A 13,053-nucleotide genomic window follows, 5' to 3' on the forward strand; every position below is an offset into this window, starting at 1 on the left:
AGTAAGTGCACAATCTCTAAAAATGATGAAGTGTATGCTGAAGCTTTTATGCATAATGATGTTTATAAACTGAGCATTTCAGGTGAAGCCTCACATATGGCGCAAGTAAGGAAGAATGATGGTAAATGTAGTCTGGAAATCTGGCATCGCCGCCTGGGACATCGTGATTGTAAGGTGATCCAGGATCTTTACAGTAAGCAACTGGCCACCGGCATTCAGATAAGTGCAGATGCTGGTAAAATGGAGAAATGCATAGACTGTGTTACTCAAAAAGGTGTGAGACCCTCATTTCCTGCATACACAGGAAATAGGAGTAATAAAGTGCTGGACTTAATACACAGTGACTTATGTGGACCGTTTAATATCCCATCATTGGGAAATAACAGATTTGTGCTAATATTCTTGGATGATTTCTCTAGATATTGTGTGGCCTATTTGCTGAAAGAGAAAAGTCAAGTCACAGACATGCTGAAGAAATACGTAGCCATGGTGAGCAATAAATTTGAAAGAAAACCAAAGGTTCTTCAGACCGACAATGGTGGTGAGTTCACTTCACAAAGCATGCGCACATTTCTAGAACAAGAAGGCATTCAGCATATCACAACAGTAGCTTATACACCAGAGCAAAATTCTGTTGCAGAGAGAAAATTTAGGTCACTTGTGGAAATGACCAGATGTATGCTGTCAGATAGCAATCTCCCTAAAAGACTATGGGGGGAAGCCATTCTCACAGCAGTGTACCTACAAAACAGAATGCCAACTAAAGGCGCTGAGCGCACACATGAGACATGGCATGGTAGGAAGCCAAACCTGTCACACATAAGAACATTTGGAAGTACAGCATATGCTCATGAACCAAAGCAAAGAAGGCATAAGCTAGATTCCACAACAGAAAGGGGCATTTTAGTTGGCTATGCTCCAGGACACAAAGGATATAGAATTTTGAATCTGAAAACTGGCATTGTTGGCATAAGACATGTTACATATTTTGATGAAAACAAAAGGGTTGATAAAGGCTGGATTATCCCAGATGAGCCTTATCATCCAGAATATGAAACTAGAACCATAATAGACATGCCAGTGTATATAAATGCCATACCAAGGCAGATGTCTGAAAGCAACTCATCTGTATCTAACGAGGAACAGGCAGAGGAAGCAGACACAGAAAGGATCATTGAAGAAGACAGTACAGTTGGAGAAGGGGAATCAATTGGAGAAGTACTCTCAGATTTAGAGGATGCGGAAAGGTCGGACCAACCTGTTGTCAGACGCTCATCCAGGGAAAACAAAGGTGTTCCACCCCCAAGACTGTCTTACCTAACAAAGTCAGCAGAAGCTCAAGAGCCCTTAACATGGGATGAGATTGAGAAAATGCCAGCAGAAGAAGCTGCTGAATGGCGTAAAGCTGCACAAGAAGAAATTGATGCATTGGATAAAAATAATACTTGGATTCTTACAAAACTACCTCCTGGCAAGAAAGCTATAGGATGCAAATGGGTATTCAAGTTAAAAAGGAATGCACAAGGAAAAGTGGAAAGGTATAAAGCCAGATTAGTGGCAAAGGGATATCTTCAAAAATATGGAGAAGATTTTGATGAAGTGTTTGCACCTGTAGTGAAACACACGACAATCAGAACACTTCTGAGCATTGCAGTCTCAAAAGGCATGCAAGTCAACCACATTGATGTGAAAACAGCGTTTCTTCATGGAGAAATAACTGAAGACTTGTACATGGAACAACCAACAGGTTTCATAAATACAAAACAAAGACAGCTAGTGTGTAAATTAAACAAAGGTCTTTATGGATTAAAGCAAAGTGCAGAATGTTGGAATGAAAAATTGCATGAAATATTGACAAATTTAGGATTTAAGCAAGGTGAAGCAGATAAATGTTTGTACACTAGGTGCACAAATGGACAATATGCATACATTTTAGCTTTTGTTGATGATCTGCTCATTGCAAGCAAAAGTGAGCAAGAGTACAAGGACATTGTAAAGTGTTTAAACCTCAATGTTGAGATAAAAGAACTGGGTAATGTGTCATACTATCTTGGTATAGAAATTGAGAAACAAAATGATGGTTCTTATCTTCTAAGCCAGAAGCAGAAAATAAATGAGCTTATTGAAAGTTTAGGTATGCAAGATGCCCAAGTTGTAAGCACTCCCATGATCACTGATTTTCTGAAGGATGAAACAGTAAGAGAACCTTTACCAGATAACATCCAATATAGATCAGCCATAGGTAAGCTTTTATATCTAGCTACCACATACAGGGCTGATATAGCAAATGCAGTAGGAATTTTGAGCAGAAGGGTCAGCTCACCTACCAAATCAGATTGGACTGCAGTTAAAAGGATGGTAAGGTATTTAAAGGGTACCATTGATTGTAAATTAAAGATTTCAGCCAATAGTAATCCAAAACTAATATGTTACTGTGATTCAGATTGGGCAGGGGATCATTCTGATTATAAATCCACAAGTGGATATGTGTTTATGTATGGAAATGTACACATTTCATGGGCCAGTCATAAACAAAGTATTGTGAGTTTGTCTTCTACAGAAGCTGAATACGTGGCCGTATCGGAAGCGTGCAGAGAACTGATGTGGATTGAAAAACTTTTGCTGGATTTCGGAATAGCTGAAAAGAGACCAATCCAGATAATGGAAGATAATCAGAGCTGCATCCGACTGTCACAGAATGACAAGGTTCAGTCACGCACCAAGCACATCGCAACGAAATACCACAACGTGCGAGAGTTGGCAAAAGAAGGGGTCATCAGTCTACACTATTGTCACACCAGTGAGATGACAGCTGACATCATGACCAAACCGTTACCCAGAGAACATTTTGTGAATCTGCGTATAAAGCTTGGACTTTGTATGAATAAATAATTGCATGACAGTTATGCATGAGAAGGGGTTTGTTGGAATGTATTGTATTTTAACATGCATTGCCTGTCAGCAATCTTTTCTCTGTGATTACTCTGTGACCTCTGATGTGAATTACTTAGAGAGGTCACACAGCTATGCAACTTCCTGTGGGGGTTAGATGCAGCACATGCAGCACATGGAGCACATGGAGCTCATGATCTCTCCTAACCTGAGAGGATCTATGGTGGTGTGAGCATCCATTACCATCTAAGCACATGGAAGGAGCTGATAATACAAATGTATAGTAATATGTATATAAAAGCCTGTCTGATTATAATCTAACTACAAACTGTGAGTAAACAGATGTTTTGTTACTTCAACTTTAAAGTGACTCAGCAGTGAATTATTCAGGGGTGAATGAGAGAGAGATGAAGAAAGAAATTAACATTTCTAAAGCTGAAGCTGTGTGTACTAAAATCTGCTAATTATTTACTACAAATAATCCAACATCCTTATGGGGAGATCTTTGACCAGGTGATGCAGGTCAATCTCTAGTCTCATACTGTCCCCCTATAGGGAGACTGTCAGCCATATTTATACTCTTGATTTACATTGATCCCTATTACTCTCCCTAAAAAAAGAGTGTTTTACCCAGGTGGCCCAAGACTAACTGCAGATTTTGATATTTTTACCCTTGGAAAAAATCCCCAACCTTTTTCCGGCAGATGGGCAGGTGGGCAACTGTCTTTGACCACAAATGTTCTTTCTCACTTCTGCTTTTTTCATGCACCTGCTACAAGGTCCCTCCCTGCCATCTGTGGTCAGAATCTATTTTCATCATCTTCAAACTATCAAACTAATGTCACAGTTAGAAAATGCTCTTTTAATCTCAATGAATTCTTCCTTGGCCTGTCTTTTCCAGCAGCCCTTAGGCTGGGCCAAGCTCTTCCAGCAGGTCCCAAGCCAGGTAGTAGGCCTCAGGCCTGTACTATATTTATACACTGGCCTGAGCTTCCGATGGTATTTTTCAACAGCATCCATGGCTCATGTAAATTTTTGACCTTCACAACTGCTCCTCTAAGATTTTATTTTTTTCACCATTCTTTGCTTTTTATCATAGTCTCCTTTTTTAAAAGTTAAATGCTAACATATTGAATTTCCTGTGTGTACTTCCTCCAGAGCCAATATCAAATCTGATCATATTATAATCACTGTTATCAAATGGCCCCAGCACCATTACCTACTGGACCAGATCATGTGTTCCACTAAGGACTAGGTTTAGAATTGTTCCTTCACTTGTTGGCTCCTGTATCAGCTGCTCCATAAAGCAGTCCTTGATTTTGTCAAGGAATTTAACCTCTCTAGCATGCCTTTATGTTATGTTTAACCAGTCAATACAGGGGTAATTGAAATCACCCATTATTATTATATTCCCCAGTTTATTAGCCTTCCTAATTTCTGATAACACTTTTACATCTATCTGTTCATCAATCTGGACACCAAGATATGTTTTGTTTCCTGCAGAATTTTCAATCTATTTGATGAAAGGCCCTCCTTAACATACAATGCTACCCCTCCACCAATTCAATCCACCCTATCCCTACGATATAATTTGTACCTGGATATGACAGTGTCCCACTGTTTATTCTCCTTCCACCAGGTCTCAGAGATGCCTATTATATCTAATTCTTCATGTAGTGCTCTATATTCTAACTCTCCCATCTTATTTCTTAGGCTTCTGGCATTCACACATAGACATTTCAAACTATGTTTGTTGTTCCTATTTACATCTTGCTCAGCAGTTGACAGTGATAATTGCAATCTTTTGTCTGCTTTTTATTTAAAGACACCTGATCTACTATGGTCTCTATTGCAACCTCGCTATTGGGATACCCAGTCTTCCCTATTTTGGTGATATCTTTGAAAGATACCTTGTTCTGAACTATGCACTTTTGAATGACTGTCAGCCTTTCCTAAACTGCTCTATCTTCTTTTTAAATGCTGATGCCAGCAGCCTGGTCCCACCCTAGTTAAGGTGAAGCCTATCCTTCCAAAATAGGATCTCACTTCCCTGGAATGTTTCCCAGTTCCTTACAAATCTAAAACCCTCCTTCCTGCACCATTGCCTTGTTCACACATTGAGCCTCTGGAGTTCTGCCTGTCTCTTGGGCCCTGTGTGTGGATCATGAAGCACTTCTGAAAATGCTACCCTAGAGGTTCTAGATTTGACCTTTCTACCTCAAAGGCTACATTGGCTTTCAGAACCTCCTACCCACATTTTCCTATGTCATTGGTTCTCACATGTACCAAGAAAGCCGGCTTCTGCCCGGCCTATCTAAAATCCTATCTAGGTGATATGTTGAGACTCAGTGGGCTTGATACCAGCCAGCCAACATTAACATGGCAGCAGGCCCATGGTCCAACATTGTCAAACATTACAACCATGCTCCATAAGGTGAGGCAATATAAGGCCATTGGATTGAGGGAAAGGAGATCTGAGAGGAGGCAGACAGAGTGCTTTGAACCTCTGGATTTATTTTGAAAATCAGCGAGAAAGGATATATTGTTAGAGACAGAGGCTAAGGTGAAGTCTGGGATGGGGTCAGCCTAAAGATTTAATCCCCCACTGTTACTACCTATTTAGTTGACATAGCAGGGCCGTGATTTGGTGGAGAGGATTGGAAGGTTGTGCTTCAGAGGAGGAGCTTGGAAGGGTGTTTGTGTTTTAGGGAGCTTGGAGGGGCATTGGAGCAAGAGGGGGAATGGTATGGGAGGACAGATCTTTGGAGGACTGAATGGAAGAGTTCCTTTCAGAGTGGTGGGTGGTGGTGGCAAGGCATTTTGTGTGAGGTACTATGAGGAGGATCAAATAAGGTAGGGGGGACTGGATCAGGCAATGCTATTTTCAGGTTGAATTGCAACAACAGGTGTTTCTTTTTACCTTTTTCACTTTGGAAATTTCTAATAATCCCCACAGCCACAAACGTTAGCGAGGATGTTATAAAAAGAAATAATAAAAAGGCCATTGAAGTTTGGGTTTTAATCACTGCCTTTCCATTTCAGGTCACCCTGGCATTCTTTGAAGCCTAATGCTATTGTGTGCTTGCACCTTAGGGTTTTAACTGCTCATCCATGCAGGTTATCCCAATACTTTCTTGGAGAACAGACACTGCTGTTTAGGATCACTAATGACAATACTCTCATACTTCTGGTTAAAAATGAAAAAGTCCATAGAATAATCAGCATTTTGGTTTTAGATAATACTTATTGCATCCTGAGTGTAAGAAAAAGAGTCATTTGCCCTGTGCATTGGTTATAAGCAAAATGGCATTTCTCCAAAAGTCTTCTGGTTTACCGTTAAAGAGTCTCTGTCTGTTATTTGTGCTTGCTTATGTTTCTCCATTCAATTCCCCACATACCTTATTAGGATTTTCAGCTGTAATGACCCAAACGCACTGAGCATTGCTGTCATATTGGAATGGGAAGTTTGGAGATGTGAAGGTACCACTTGGCCCCTGGAGATTAGATCCACAAGTTTTTACTGCAAAACAGAAATATATTTTAATAAGATTAGATCCACAAGTTTTTACTGCAAAATAGAAATATATTTTAATAAAATAAAAAAAGTTATCATGGTAAATACTTTAAAACAAGAAAATAGAAATTGTGCTGTTTATAAAGTTGAAATTAAATCTGCACGGTTTAGTGTTACTAAAACAATTGTTTTCACAATAAAATATATGAGTCTGGTGATTAAACCTAACAATAACATTACTTGTTAGAGAAAAGTATGATATACAACAGAGCAGACAACTTGCTTGCTAGAAAGCAATTTGTTTCCTGTGGCAGGTTTTAGTCATGCCTTATAAAGTTTTGTTGCATGCTAATAGGTTTGTGATTTTCCAGTGACAAATGGTTGTATAATCTTATACACTTCAATGTGATATAAAACAGAACTGATCTATGTAGAAGGCTGTCAAAATGAAATAGCAAAATACATCTACAATATAATATGGTAAAGTTCAATGTAAGGATCCCTTAGGTGCCATTACTAGCTCAGTATGCTCCTGGCTGCAGGCTCATACCACTTAGTGTAATGAGGAGGTGTGACTTATTTTCCTTCAATAGTCCCATTTAGTATTGCTGCAATGATTCTGCATAAACCTGTAAGCCAAAAAACCCTGTATATGGCAGTGTGAATTTTGTTTTATATTGTAGTGGAGAAGCATGGCATTTCTTTTCGGCTCAGCCCTTAGGCCTACTGTATGTACACTCCACTCAATATTCAAACTGATTTTGGCAGGCAGTAAACAACCCTGCGTGCTTAAATCTCTTGGAGTCAACATACCACCAATATTCAGTATTGTTGAATTTCACTACTAACTGGTCGTTTTGTTGCTGGGCAGCACAGGGGCATTATTGGGGCAGAGTTAAGTGGGTGCTGGCAATATTTAGTGCTGGCACCCACACAGCTAACTGGGTATGTAGGACCGCATTAAAAGCAGTCCTAAATTTGACCAGTTTGCTATGTGGGTGCTGGCTTAGAATATTGATTGGCACCTGTTTTAAGTTCAGGTACCCGCTGGCATGTTTCCAACATCCTCCCCTTCCTGCCACCCCTCCAAGAAAGGCTCAGACCACCTATCCAGCCCCCACCTACAAGTCAAAGATCCTCTTGCAGCCCTCACGACAAGACTCAGACACCCACCCACCCCCATGACAAGGCTTAGATTCCTCTCCAAGGCCCCGCAACAAGGTTCAGACACTCATCTCCCAAAGATTCCATTCAGCTAGGGGCAGGAGTGAGTGGGCTTTGCTCCTATCCCCATCGCCCCGCTGAACTACCAATGATGTTGAGGTAGGCTCAAGGGGCCTATTCTGAAGGTAGGAAGGTTGTCTAGAGTCAAGATCCATTATTGAAATCTGGGGCTAATTTCTGCCCATTACAGTCAGTGACTGGTTTATGTTTTGTGAATAAACTCCCTTGAGGGAAAAAGCCAAAACAGAAAAACTTGCATCCTAGAGATGAATGCATAGCTGCACAGATGGTATTATCAGAAAGCATTTATATTTCTTGAACTCTGGGATGATTTTTGAAGGACTTCTGAGCAGAGATGGTGTCCATCAATAAAGGAAGAGATAAAGAGGCATATTTTCAAAGCACTTTGGGAGGCTAAGTTCCATAGGTTTCTATGGAACTTTGGGAGGCTAAGTGCTTTGAAAATAAGCTTGAAAGTGTCTTAGGCCGCAGACTGGCTAACCTACTGAAGAAGGCTTTAAAACTAGGTTCATTGGATATGGGTGAACCAAGCATCTAGAGAAGTAAAACCCTTCATGTAAGTGAAACACTATGGGGCTAATTTTCGAAGCATTTAGACTTACAAAGTTCCATAGGTTAATATGGGGCTCATTTTCGAAAGAGAACAATGTCCAAAAACTGTCATAAAGCACAATCTGGACCAATTTCTTATCAAAACATCCAAATTGGTATTCCTGAAACATATTTTGCAGACATTTATCTATGCATTTCATCTGCAGTGCATCCAAATCACAAGGGGGGTGCAGGTGAGTTTTGACTGGCGGTCTTAGGGCTTGCCTAATGCTTGGACGTTTTACGAAAACATCTAGGGTGAAAACTTCAAAGTTTTGGTCTAGACTTGCTCTCAGAACAAATAAGGCATGAAAAAGTGCCCTAAATGACCAGATGACCACTGGAGGGAATCAGAGATGACCCTCTTACTCCCCCAGTGGTCACTGATACCCTCCTATGCCCGAATATTTGAATAAAAATAGTACTCACCAGCCTCTATGACAGCCTCAGATGTTATAACCAGGTCCATTAGAGAAGCATGCAGGTCCTGTTTGTCTTTCCTAACTAAATTGTAAGCGCTGTAGAGCAGGGACTGTCTCTTTTATGTCCAGTGTACAGTGCTGCGTACATCTAGTAGCACTATAGAAATGATAAGTAGTAGGTACAGTGCACTGTAGACAGGTGGACCCTCCCTCTACCTCACCATACCTCTCCCTACCTGTTACAATTGTGGTGGAAACTACAAGCCCACCAAAACTCATAAGAAATCCATTCTACCCACATATAGGTGCCCCTTCATCCATAAGGGCTATTATAGTGGTGTACAGTTAGAGGTAGTGGATTTTGGAGGGCTCAGCAGACAGGATAAGGGAGCAACGGTGAGATTTGTACCAGAGAGCATTTATATGAAGTTCACAGCAGTGCCCACTAGGGTGTCCCATTGCTCTACTGAGATGTCCTGGGACCAGTCTGCTAAAAATGATGGCCCCTCCTACATTCCAATGGCTTCCTTTTCTCTGTTTTTCACTTGTGCGTTTTTTTTTCCAAAAATAGCCTGAAAAGATAAACGCACAGAGCACAAAACCTTGTTGCAAACAGCATTTTAAAAAACAAAGACAGCCTTTTTGTGGTTTTGAAAATGTTCAAGTTTTCTATTTAGATTTGAGACATTTAGTGCAAAACATCCAAAGTCTGAATTAGACTTCATATCAAAAATGCCCCTCCACATAACTTTCCAGCTTATAATTGAAAAAGAAAAACGCCTATATTGCGACCCAAATCGGGAGATAGACGTTTATCTCACAAAAACGAATAAAGCGGTATAATCGAAAGCTGAATTTGGACGTTTTCAACTGCACTCCGTCGCGGATGCGGACAAAGTTGGTGGGGCGTGTCGAAGGCGTGGTGAAGGCGGAACTGGGGCGTGGTTATCGGGCGATCAGAGATGGGCGCCTTTCGCCGATAATGGAAGAAAAATATGCGTTTTTAGCGAGAATTTAGGGCACTTTTCCTGGACCCTGTTTTTCCACGAATAAGGCCCCAAAAAGTGCCCTAAATGACCAGATGACCACTGGAGGGAATCGGGGATGACCTCCCCTGACTCCCTCAGTGGTCACAAACCCCCTCCCACCACAAAATATGCCGTTTCACAACTTTTTATTTTCACCCTCAAATGTCATACCCACCTCCCTGGCAGCAGTATGCAGGTCACTGGAGCAGTTGTTAGGGGGGTGCAGTGGACTTCAGGCAGGTGGACCCAGGCCCATCCCCCCTACCTGTTACAATTGTGCTGCTTAATGCTTAGTCGTCCAACCCCCCCCCCCCAAACCCACTGTACCCACATGTAGGTGCCCCCCTTCACCCCTTAGGGCTATAGTAATGGTGTAGACTTGTGGGCAGTGGGTTTTGAGGGGGATTTGGGGGCTCAACACACAAGGGAAGGGTGCTATGCACCTGGGAGCTCTTTTACCTTTTTTTTTGTTTTTGTAAAAGTGCCCCCTAGGGTGCCCGGTTGGTGTCCTGGCATGTGAGGGGGACCAGTGCACTACGACTCCTGGCCCCTCCCACGAACAAATGCCTTGGATTTATTCGTTTTTGAGCTGGGCACTTTCATTTTCCATTATCGCTGAAAAACAAAAACGCCCAGCTCACAAATTGTCGAATAAAACATGGACATCTATTTTTTTTTTTCGAAAATACGGTTCGGTCCGCCCCTTCACGGACCCGTTCTCGGAGATAAACGCCCATGGAGATAGACGTTTTTGTTCAATTATGCCCCTCTTTGTAAGTCTAAATACGCCTCCACATAATTCTATAGAAATGGGGAAAAGGGGCAACATATAGAATGCAGTGTATACTACTAATGTCCATAATATAGGAAATACGTTTCTGGATCTAGAGGCTATGATGGAAAAGGCTAAAACTTAGATTTTATGGCAGTCATGGAGACCAAGCTATAATGTATTCAGGAAGGACAGTGTAGGAAGAAAAGGAGAAACAGTGGCATCACATGTTAAAGGTAATGCTAAAACAACAGAATTGCAAGACTTAAAGGGTAAGGAAGAGGTACTGTAGATTAATCTGAAAAGAGGGAATGAAACAATCCATTGTGTGGAATGCATGCCTCAATCACAGGCAGATGAAGTGGACAGAGATTTAATTGAAGACATTCTCAAAATAACTATAAAAGGGGGAAGTACTACTAATAGGTGATTTCAATATGCGGAACATTGGCACTTAAGAAGTGTTGACTCCGCCCCCAGAGCACTCCCCAAAAGGCTTGGGCACTAACTGGATATTTTCAGTGGCATTATGCCTGATTAGCCCTGGACAGGCAATTTAACTGGCATGGAGCCTCCCCTGGCTATTTAAATCTTTTAAAATGTCGGGCCCCAAAATTCTAAGACTGCTGATGGTAACTGATGGTTCTGATCATGACAATATTCCCATCACCAAAGAATAAGATTTCAAACTTTAGAATATAAAAAAAAAATTACACGGAATTTGACTAAGATCCTTTGAGCCCAGTATCTAGTCTCAGACAGTGACCAATCCAAGTCACAAGTACACTGTAGATATCAAAAATTTGATCAAATTTCTTGTATCTCATATTAAGGCTTAAATGATGATTCTTCCAAGTCTACCTGGGTAAAAAGGTGCAGGGACCTTTCCTACAGAAACTTCTCCAAACCTCTTTTGAACCCTACTGCTTTAGTTATTTGCTGTGTGAAACAAATACATTGTGAATTTTTTTTTTTTTTTTTTTTTTACTTTAATGGAGCATCCTTTTGTTTTAGTTTTCTTTAAACAGTTTACCAACTGTTTCCCATTAACCCCTCTACATAACTCATGATTTTATGAACACCTATAATATCCCATCTTAGCTGGCTCGTTTCCAAGCTGAAGAGCCCTAACATGTTTAGACTCTTTTCATAAGGGAGGTGTTCCATTCCTTTTATCATTTAATCACTCTTTTTTTAACATTTTCTAGATGAGATAGGATTACCAGAACTGCCCACAATGCTCCTGATGCATGGACCTAAACAGAAGAACAATGATATTCTCAATTTTATTCTCCCTTCCTTTTTAAGTCATCGCTAACATTCAGCTGTTTTGTTTTTCAGCTATTACACAATGGACTTCTATTTCCTTTGATGCTCATATCCTAAATGTATTCAACAATTTCCTTTTCACTAAAAAATGGTTGCTGTAGAAAAATTTTCTATGTTTCAGGTATTTGATATTTTCATCATTATACTCATTTTCTGTTCTTGTGTTGTAACCCACTGTAACAAGGCATTTAGTTCATTAGGATATTAATATCCTATATAATAATACTCACCTCCAACGTGGCTGCCTGTGTCCGTAACTGTGGGTTCCGAAGCCCCAGCTGACGTCACTGGACGCATTACGCTGAAAACCCAGGGGACGTGATCAAGTTGGAATCTGTTTGTGTGCGTGCGTCAGACGTCAGACGCACGAGCACAAACTGATTCAAACTTGATCACGTCATTCATGCGCGGCCGAAAAGAGGAGACTTCGGCTGGCAGGGGTTGGGGTCCCCCGCCAGCACAGGTACGCGACGGCGGCGGGGGAGGTTTGGCGGCGAGAAGGGGGGCTCGAGAGGGTCACGACAGGGGGGTCCAGGGGTCAGGAACTCTGAGGGGGGGTCTGGAAATCGTAGGAAGAGGGGATGGAAATCGGAGGGAGGAAGGCAGGGAGGTGGGCTCTGCAAATCGGAGGGAGGGAGGCAGGGAGGTGGGGTCTAGAACTCGGAGAGTGGGAGGGAGGGGTCTGGAATTCAGATGGAGGGAGGGGGGTCTGGAACTGGGAGGGAGAGAGGGAGGGGTCTGGAACTCGGAGGGGGGTCTGGAATATAAAAAACATAACCATCACACATTCCTGAATCAGTGAGTGTATGTGTGCACTATAAGGAAATAGGGTGCACTATTTGCAAAAAGAGAGCATTCTTAATGACACTGTAATGACAAAATGGCCAAAAAAACATGAATAAAACAATAATTCCCACAAATGACATGAGAAACAACACAAAACAAAATTTGATGGCTGCCTATCCCTACAATCCATACTTTTTTTTAGGTACATTCCCTCAACCTGGGCACAATATTGCAGGTAAGGTCTACCAACCACTCGTACAGACACATAACCCTCTTTTTCTCTTACTGGCTAGCCTCTCCTTGTTTCCCTCATCTTTGCCCTGTCTTTTTGCAATAATACATTCAAGGTATCAGACGTGGAGGGGTATTTTCAATAGGGATGTCTAAGTTGCGATTTGGATGTCCTTGCAAAACATCCAAATCCAGGGACAGGGAAACCTGTATTTTTGAAACAAAATGGACGTTCATCTTTCG

The 13,053-nt window shown here is 41.4% G+C and overlaps 1 protein-coding gene across 1 annotated transcript in view; it reads right to left on the reverse strand.

The window, feature by feature from the left end:
• Nucleotides 1–13,053, reverse strand: part of CSMD3 (CUB and Sushi multiple domains 3) — a 2,043,988-nt gene that overhangs the window by 1,193,730 nt on the left and 837,205 nt on the right. Inside the window, exon 11 of the mRNA XM_030189879.1 lies at nucleotides 6,291–6,412. Within this exon, the coding sequence (XP_030045739.1) occupies nucleotides 6,291–6,412 (122 nt within the window). The remainder of the gene's footprint in view (nucleotides 1–6,290; nucleotides 6,413–13,053) is intronic.

The sequence above is a fragment of the Microcaecilia unicolor genome, chromosome 1 (assembly GCF_901765095.1).
Source record: "Microcaecilia unicolor chromosome 1, aMicUni1.1, whole genome shotgun sequence".
NCBI classification, from domain to species: Eukaryota; Metazoa; Chordata; class Amphibia; order Gymnophiona; family Siphonopidae; genus Microcaecilia; species Microcaecilia unicolor.